The 9,186-nt window shown below is 50.1% G+C and overlaps 1 protein-coding gene across 1 annotated transcript in view; it reads left to right on the top strand.

Annotated features, from left to right (window-relative positions):
• Positions 1 to 7,360, top strand: part of ATG101 (autophagy related 101) — a 12,294-nt gene extending 4,934 nt beyond the window's left edge. The window contains exons 2-3 of the mRNA XM_027844441.1: positions 2,742 to 3,042; positions 6,408 to 7,360. Of these exons, the coding sequence (XP_027700242.1) occupies positions 2,742 to 3,042; positions 6,408 to 6,812 (706 nt within the window). The 3' untranslated portion in view covers positions 6,813 to 7,360. The remainder of the gene's footprint in view (positions 1 to 2,741; positions 3,043 to 6,407) is intronic.
• The last annotated feature ends 1,826 nt before the right edge of the window (positions 7,361 to 9,186 follow it).

Below are 9,186 nucleotides of genomic sequence, written 5' to 3' on the forward strand. Positions count from 1 at the left end.
TGTGTGTGTGTGTGTGTGTGTGTGTGTGTGTGTGTGTGTGTGTGTGTGATCTGCACAGCAATGATGATTCAAAGCATGAGAGAGCATACAGAAAGAAAAGTGGCCGGGCAAAGCCCTTGGGGACACCAGCAGAGAGATCCAGAGCATGAAGAAGATGAGGATTTAGAAATGAAGCAGTGGTTAGTAATCATGGAGTGAGCAATTTCATTAAGACCTGAGGTCAGAAGTTCCATTGAGATGGATTTAAATGTGAGTTAGTGAAAAAGAAGTGAACCCAGTATAGACAGCTTTTTCTAGGAATTTGGCTGTCCAGGGGAGGAAATATAGGCCAGTAGTTTGAGGGCATGGTAGGGTCAAGTGAAGGTTCTTTAAATATGGAGGATGCTTGGGTATGTTTATGGGGACCAAGGAAGGTAATTAGGGATAGATTGAAGATGAGAAGAGGGTGATTGAACTGGAGGCTGCCAAGGGGGCTGGGACCAAAGGCACACGTAGCGGGGATGGTCCTGGTGAAGGTCACTCTTCAGAGACTGGAGCAAAAGATGAGAAATTTGAGGGCATTTTCAGTGGAGTACTGGGGGAGAGGTAGGTCATCATAAATGGCTTATATTTTCTCAGGGAAATTTGGGGCCATGCCCTCTACTGAGAACCAGGACAAGAGTTAGGAGTGGGAGGCTTGAAAGAAGAGATGGTTTGGAAAATCCACTGTGTTGAGTACGCTATAGAGTCAGTCAGGGAGAAATAAAAGGATTGCCAGGCAGCAGCAATGAGGGCTGAGTGTGAGGCCTGTCAATTTGTAGTGAACTCAGTCAGCATGGTGTGTGACTTCTTTCATTACATGGGAGGCTGATCGGGGAGAAGAGAAGGTGAGGTGGGTGTGGGAGGCAAGGAAGCACCCAGGGAAATCTTGGGCAAGACCTTTGAAATCCTGGGTGAGAAGTTGACATTTTCAGACATTCACCGTCATTCATTAGCAGACATATTAAGTTTCAGTTCTTTGAAGGGGGAATTGGGGGAACATATTTAAGAAACGGTCTCTGTCAGCAAGGATTACAGATTTCATAGGAGTTAAAGCTGGAAAGGATGGTAGAGACACTCCTGTCTTGCCTCCTTTTTTTTATTCCTGAGAAAACTTGGGCCTACCCTGGGTAGATCAGTGACTTGCCCCAGCTGCTTGGGCCCCAAGGTCAGACAGGAGTATTGGATTTTAATTTAAATCTTCCTACTCTATAGCCACTGTTTTCCGCCTGCTCCAATGCTTGAATTGGGAAGATTTGTTTCTCACTGGGAGTTTAGGGACCAGGGGAGGATAGGCTTTTCTCATCTTTGGCCACTGAGTTGAGGATGACCAAGCTGAGGGAGCAGCAGTAGAAGGGAAGAAGCTGCCCAGGCCCAGGCATTTGGAAAGCTCTGAAGGGTCACCCTAGCCATGCACTTCCCAAGCCATGGATGTGGAACTGAATGACTGTGAGGACTCAGACTGATAAGAAATTGATGGCAGGAGGCATTAGAAGGCCCCCTGCCTCTCTTCTCTCCGCTCATCTCCATCTGAAGGATCATAAATCAGTCATAAATCAGAAATGTCTGTTGAGGGATTGCTCTATGCAAAATCAATGTTGCAGGAGCCCCAGAGAGTGGTGGAGGGATGCTTTGCCTGCTATAGGAAAGGAACAAATCAATATCTAGGGCCTGGGTGACTGGAAAAGGAGGGGCTGGTCCTGTGGCAAGAATAGAAGACAAAATATGGTCACCCAGGTACTTCTTTGGTGGCCTCAGGATAGTAAAAGAAGGCTCTAGCCCACTGAGTGGCTTCTCTGAGGAGGACTTTTGGACAGATGGGAATGAGCCTGGTCCAGAAGAAGGAGTGCAATTTGGTTTGGCTTTGTAGTGTTTGTGGGGATGCTCACATGGATGAGGGCCCTGATTTCCTTCCACCTTAGCTCCTGTGCTGTTGATGGGAAACCTGTTTTCATCCGTCTAGCTGTCTTCATGTTATGTAGACATTCCCCTATTATACTGAATCCCCCTTGTAGATCATAAGCTCTTGGGGAGCAGGGCAGCTAGGTAGGGAAGTGGATAGAGCACTGGACTTGGAATCAGAATTATCTTTATGAGTTCAAATCCAGCCTCAGACACTCAGTAGCTGTGTGACTCTTAGCAAGTCATTTAAACCCTATTTTCCTCAATTTCTTCATCTGTAAAATGAGCTGGAAAAGGAAATGGCAAATCACTCCAGGTTCTTTGCCAAGAAAACCCCAAATGGGGTCATGAAGACTCAGACATGACTGAACAACAGGAGAGTAGAGGCTGCCTTCCATTTTTGCCATGTGTCTCTAGGGCCTAGCACAGTACCTTTCCTTGCATGTAATAGGGTTTTAAACACATGGTAGATTGGATTGGACCCATTTAAATGTGTATGCAGTATGTCTATGTGGTCACTGTGTTTGAGGGGGATGAAAAAATGAAAAAGACTCTCTTTCCCAGTTGGGGAAGCAGGACATGCATGCAGGAAGAAATAACCTAGGATCCATGGGGTTAGAGGATTGATTAGTGGCCAAGTGAGATGTAGACAGTGAGGGAGGGCCACAGGAATTGTGAGTGAATGGGGGGGGCAGGGAGAAGGAGATGTTGGGGCAGTCAGGGAAGGATTCAGGGAGGAGATGGGTCTGTGGGCAGCATTAGAAGGGTGTGTGTCAGCTTGGAGTCCTCAGTGTGTCTGGCTGTGATTTTTTTCCCTCCAGAGCCAGCCAGCCCCCTGCCAGGTTGGTGGGAGCAGCCAGCGGCTGGGGGATGAACTGCCGGGCCGAGGTCCTGGAGGTGTCCGTGGAGGGGCGGCAGGTGGAGGAGGCCCTGCTGGCCGTGCTGCACACCGTGCTTCTGCACCGGAGCACCGGCAAGTTCCACTACAAGAAGGAGGGCACCTACTCCATCGGCACTGTGGGCACCCAGGACATCGACTGTGACTTCATTGACTTCACCTACGTGCGCGTCTCCTCTGAGGAGCTGGACCGGGCCCTGCGCAAGGTCGTCGGGGAGTTCAAGGTAGGGCGGCATAGAGAGATGGACTTCTTCCTTCTGTCCTCACAGCTGTCCACATCGTCACTTGGCTGTTTGGGTTCTCGTGTTTGGGCTGGTACTGCCTTTTTCTGTCCAACAAAGACCCATCTATATCCTTTGACGTTCCTCATGCTGATAGCATCTTGCCAGGTTCCTTGTACCAAGTCCTTCACTTTCGTCCTCCTTTCGAGTTTGCAACCATTTATTTCCCAATCTGAACCTGTTGTTCTTTAAAACTCACATCTAAGGACAGCTAGGGGGCACAGTGAATGGAGCACCGGCCCTGGAGTCAGGAGGACCTGAGTTCAAATCCAGCTTCAGACACTTATTAGCTGTGTGACTGTGGGCAAGTCACTTAACCCTGATTGCCTCAAAAAAACCCTAAACCCAAAACAACAATAACCACCCCCCCCCCCACACACATACATCTAGGAAAGGAAGATCCAGAATGAATCTCATTTTAAGATGGGAAATTGTGGCCCAGGGGGTCATATGATTGCGTCATAGTCATCTAGGGTGGCAGGGTTGAGGCCTTGGCGGGAGCCGTTGACCTTGCTCACGAGTCCAGTTTCCTGGGCCATTGGTCTGTCAGAACTGATCCTGAGGGTCCCTGTGCTTGGCCCTTCGGCTTCCTCCTTTACTCCTTGTTAACCTTCCTGATCCCTGAGGCTCAGTGGGATTAGAGATCGGAGACACTCTGTCCCTAATCCCCTGCCTTCCTCTGCAGCTGCTGCCACCATCTCTTGGTGACAAGTTGAGCACTTCCTCCCCCTTTCCTCCTGTTACACACCATGCCAAGAGAGTGGGCTTCATAAGGGAAAAGAACAGTTTCCAGGCATGCCAAGAATAGGGCTGTAAGAAGTTGAGAGGACATTTAAAAGAAGAGTTCTCCATCTCTGCTGGGTGGTGCTTGAGCAATCATAATGACCCCTCAGAGTTATGGGACACTTGTCAGTTTGTGAAGTGTTCTCCCCACCACAGCCTGGTCCAAGGACTGTCACCTTCATTTTCCAGACAAGGAAGCCTGAGTTCAGAGATGGGAAGCAGATGACCTGTCGTTCTATAGCCAGAATGGGAACCCAGGTGTCCTGGCTCTTAAGTCCTTTCCCTTAGGCCACACTGCCAGGCCTGAATGTTTCCCTTGGCCAAGGCTTTTCCCACTGACCTCAAACGTCTTCACCCAAAAGCTTCCAGATTTGAGATTTGCCCATTTAGACATTTTTGGATTTAGCATCATTGGATCCTTTGATAGGATCATCTAGTCATCCAACAGGTGAGAAAACTGAGCCTCAGGGAGATTAATGACTTATTCAAGATCAGAGAGCAAGTAAATAGCTAAGTTGGGATTTAAACCCAGGTCCTTTTACTCCTTGGGCAGTTGGGTGGTCCAGTGAATAGTCCTGGAGTCAGGAAGACCTCAGTTCAAATTTGGCTTCAGTCACTTACTAGCTGTGTGACCCTGGGTAAGTCATTTAACCTCTGTTTGCCTTAATCCACTGGAGAAGGAAATGGCAAACCAGTCCAGTATCTTTGTCAAGAAAAGCCCAAATGAGGTCACAAAGGGTCAGAAATGACTAAATGACAACAGCAGCCTTTTGCTCCAAATCCAGAATTTTCTCCACCACACCACATTTATAGTTGCAGAGTCATGCCCAGCCAGCCAACCAAGAACTCTCCTGTGTCTGACGAGCTCTGGGTACTCTGCCAGCTATAGCATCATTACTAAGAAATCACTTCTTCTTCCTCTTAGGGGAAGAGAAAAATGAAGTTATGAAGCATGTGATATTCCAGCTGGGCCACTACTTGGATAGGAGTGGGAGTGCAAGAATAATTCAGTTGGACAACCAGTTCATCTCGTAGGGAGGTTCCTAAGACGTTCCCTTTTCCTTGCACTGATTCTCAGAGCCGTATCTGCTTGACCTGTTCCCTTCTTTGTCCTGTTGGGCTTAAACATGTAAATGTCCTCCTCAGAAAGGGAGGGATGAGGAGAAAGTGGAAAAGGCTGAAGTGCTTGCTGGGGCAGGGGAGGGTTTGACAGTCAAAATGAGTTTGTTTGGCTGATTTCATTTCCAGGGGTCCTTGCCTGGAGCCTTTTGAGCCAAATGGACCCCTTGTGGTAAGCCCTGGTCATAAAAGTGTCCAGGACCTTAGGCCACAGCGACCCCTGCTCCCCGAGTAAAGGGCAGATCACTTTACAAATGACCAAGCAACTGTTGAGTTTCCTTTATAAAAGGATAGGCGGCGCAATCCCAATTAAACCATCCCTTCTACTCCAAACATCTGGGTGGAGTTATAAGCCTGGTGCATTAATGATGGTAGTCCCCTATTAGGGCATTTAAATCTATTCCCTGAAGTGTGATTTAGGATTCAGAGCTTCCTTGGTTAGTAAGTGACTTACTCAAGAATGTGGTTTAGGATCTTTGGTCATCCAGGTGAAGGAGCCCAGGGTGGGGGGTCACCCAGACACCACAGCGCTGTGTCAGAGAAATTCCTAGAGCATATGGTCCCAGATGGCTTTCCTGTGGAGAGCAGGGAGGTGGAGCCAGGGATGGACTGACCAGCATTGATCCTTCTTTAACCTAGTGTCTTAAGTATTTCCATCTCAGGGTCCTTTTAAAATGACCTTTTTAGAACATTGGATATGGAATCCTTGGACCTGGGTTTGAATCCCAGCTTAGCTAATTAATAATTGTGACCTTGGGCCAATCACTTCATCTCTCTTGGCCTCAGTTTCATCTCCTGTAAATTGAGTGCTCTGGATTAAATGGATATCCAAAGTCCCTTCCAGCCCTAAATCCCAACAGCCTAGGCTATGCTAAGGAGTTTAAAATATATCTTGTGGCCAAAGAAGAAAATACTAAATAAAGGTGGTCTTTGAAGAAAAGGGTACGTGACTCAGAAAGACTCAGAAAACTCCCAGGTTTGTTTGGGAAGTTAGGGAGAATGAAGAATTGAGGAGAGGCCTGACTAAAGAACGGGAGAGCAGGCTGAGCTTTTAGCTGTCAGTTTGATATTAGTACCAGTCTAGGTCTCAGTTTCCTCATCTGTAAAATGAAGGGGACTAAACTGCCTTTGGAAATCTAGTCCAACTGTGACATTCTGTGGTTCTGTGGCAGTGGTGGGGTCGGCTGGAGACTTCCTCCCATGCCCCACCAACAAGGCAGCTGATGGGGAATGGGGCATCTGCCTGGTCCGTGATAGCACTGTAATTTTACTCCTTAGTCTTCCTCTGGGCCTTGGTCCTTACTCTTCCAAAGAGCTAATGTGGTATGCCCAGGAACTTCCCTGGGGCAAGTGGGCGCTGGTATTGGAGCCCCTGGGTCTCATCTCTGTAATCTCTGCCTCCCTAGGATGCCCTTCGGAACTCGGGTGGGGATGGACTAGGGCAGATGTCCTTGGAATTCTACCAGAAGAAGAAGTCCCGGTGGCCATTTTCTGATGAGTGTATCCCATGGGAGGTGTGGACAGTCAAGGTCCACGTGGTGGCCTTGGCCACGGAGCAGGAGAGGCAGATCTGCCGAGAGAAGGTGGGAGAGAAGCTCTGTGAGAAGGTCATCAACATCGTAGAGGTGATGAACCGGCACGAGTACCTGCCCAAGATGCCCACGCAGTCCGAGGTGGACAACGTGTTCGACACGGGGCTTCGGGATGTGCAGCCCTACCTCTACAAGATCTCCTTCCAGATCACAGATGCCTTGGGTACCTCGGTCACCACCACCATGCGGAGGCTCATTAAGGACACGCTGGCCCTCTAGTTTCGAAGAGCCAGGCCATGGGAGAGGACTGGTTGGGAGACTAACTCTCGTAGCCTTTTGAGGGGCTCTGGGGGCCTCAGCAGTGGGGCAACTGAATCCCTTCTCTCCTTGGGGACTTGAATGGGCAAGGTGCATGTAGTCGGGAGCCTGCTGTACGTTTCTGGGGGGCATTTGGAAGGGGTTGTGACAAAAATCAGGGGTTATGGTACCTGGGCCAATCAGAGGAGAGGTCAGGCCTCCTGGCCAAGCTTTCTAGGAGCAACCTGTTATCCTCAGGCCCTTCTTCCCTCCTGAGATGATCTCCTGAATTGAAGCCCCCCCCCCCCCTTTTTTTTTTGCTGACAGCACAGGCTCCCTCCCTATCCCTCTCAAACTGTTGAAAACATGCTCATCTTCAAGTCCTTACTTAGGACACTATTACTGTCTTTTCAAACCCCTGGTGTGGGAGTCCCTTTCCCCTCTTCCTCCTCTTCTGTACAGAAAACACACTAAGGAATAGTGAATAAAAGTTGGAAATGTGAGTTTTGGGGTGGCCTATCCCCACTTCAGTCCTGTGCCCTGTGTTCTGTCCTGAGACAGGGGTCTAAGTATTCAGCCTTAGGATATAGACTTTATCTGAGGCAGGGGGTAGCTCCTGCCCTGTCGCTTTCGATGCCTTTCCCCCTTCGGCTTCAGGCTGGGCTGGGCTCTGGGAGGAACTGGGAGTGTGTGTGGCCCAAGACTTGGGGGAGCAGGGGTCTCCTTGTGTTTCCCAGAGATCTACCAGGGCTCAGCATTCAGACTAGAGAGATAGGATTGCTCTGGTGCCCCCAGTGGTTTGAGCTGCTCTCCTCATGCCATCCCACACCATTATCCTTAGGACACATTAGACGGCTGGGTGATGCAGGCTTCTCCCTGGTTTGTAGCAGTCTGCACCTGGTACTTCTTTGCCTGTAGTTACTTGGGGACATGTTTAGCGGAACAGATGACCACCATGCTCCCTTTTAGTTCTGAACCTGTAATTTGTTGATAATGACATTTGCCTTAGTTCTTTTTAGAGAGAGAAAGAGAGGAGAGAGAGAGAGTATGAGAGAGTGAGTGGATGTGTGTGTGTGCCAGCACCACACCTCCCTTACAAAGCAGAGTTAGACCCGGAGAAGGCCTGTCTGGTCTCTAGCCCTCTCTCCCCAGGGGGCGGCTGAACGGGTGCTCCGCCACTTAGGCCAACCAGACTCAAAAGACCATCACTAAACAAGGGTCGTGTTGCCTTCACCCACATCCACAACGTTGGAGTTTCCTACTCTTCTGACTGGGCATCTGGTGAAGCAGCGTGGATGGATTGGGAGCAGACCCCCTGCCCGCTTCCCCCCATGGAAAAAGCAGCTCCAAATGCCCTACTGCTAAAAGTGGATTCACAGTGCTGAAAGTTGAAGGACAGTGCTTTGGTGACTCTTTTCCTGTGCCTTTTTCATCTTTTTGGCCTTCAGTTTAGGATTATAGTTTCGGAGTCCTGCTAGGTCATTGAGGCCAAGTCCTCTCTCTCACTTTCCTTATGAGGAAACAGGTTGGGAAAAGTTAAGTGACTTGTTCAGACTCACACTGAGTAGTGATATTACGAGATCTCTGGCTCTAAACCCAACACACTTTTCACTATTCTCACTAGGATGTCTCTAGGCTGAGCCTGGATTTGAGTGACCTGGGATTCTCCCTCCTGGAGGGAAAGGTTGAGATGGTGAGAATTTTGAAGGGCGGTCTCTGGTGTAATGGAAAGTCTTGAAATGAGGAGAGTTGCATTTGAATTTAGGCTCTTCCATGTAATTTACACCTGTGGGGCTTGTTATTTTAGCCAAGGTGAAGAGGAGCTTTAGCTGAGGTCCCTTTAGGGCTAGTTGGGGGATTTGAAAGGGGCGTGGTACAGGAGGTGATGGACGCCCTCGGAGTGGAAGAGGGCTGGGATGGGGCTCAGGGGAACCGAATAGTTCCGCCCTCCTCCTCTTGCCCCTCCCCTGCCGTCCGTGGTGGGCAGTTCTGGTACACGTCTGTCTTTCCTTGCACATCTGCCGGCCGCGGAGGATGAACGGTTCCGAGCCTGGGGAAGCGGTCCCGGGTTCTTGCTGTAATGTGTCGGGGTTGCCCCCGGGTGTGGGGCTGGAGCCTGGGGCCGGGGGCCTCTCGGGGGCGCGGGCGCTGCAGGCTGCGGTGCTGGGAGTCCTCTCCTTGCTTGTGCTGTGTGGGGTTCTCTTCCTGGGTGGGAGCCTGCTCCTCCGGGCGGAGAGCCTGGCGGGTCAGTTGGCCCGGGAGCGGCGCCCGTCCCGGGAGGACGACTGGGGGTGCGGCGGCAGCAGCCCCAGCTCTTAAAGCTCTGGCTACCGCTGCTTGATCCCTGGGACTTCGA

Source organism: Vombatus ursinus, unplaced genomic scaffold (genome assembly GCF_900497805.2).
Source record: "Vombatus ursinus unplaced genomic scaffold, bare-nosed wombat genome assembly UNPS02014941.1, whole genome shotgun sequence".
NCBI classification, from domain to species: domain Eukaryota; kingdom Metazoa; phylum Chordata; class Mammalia; order Diprotodontia; family Vombatidae; genus Vombatus; species Vombatus ursinus.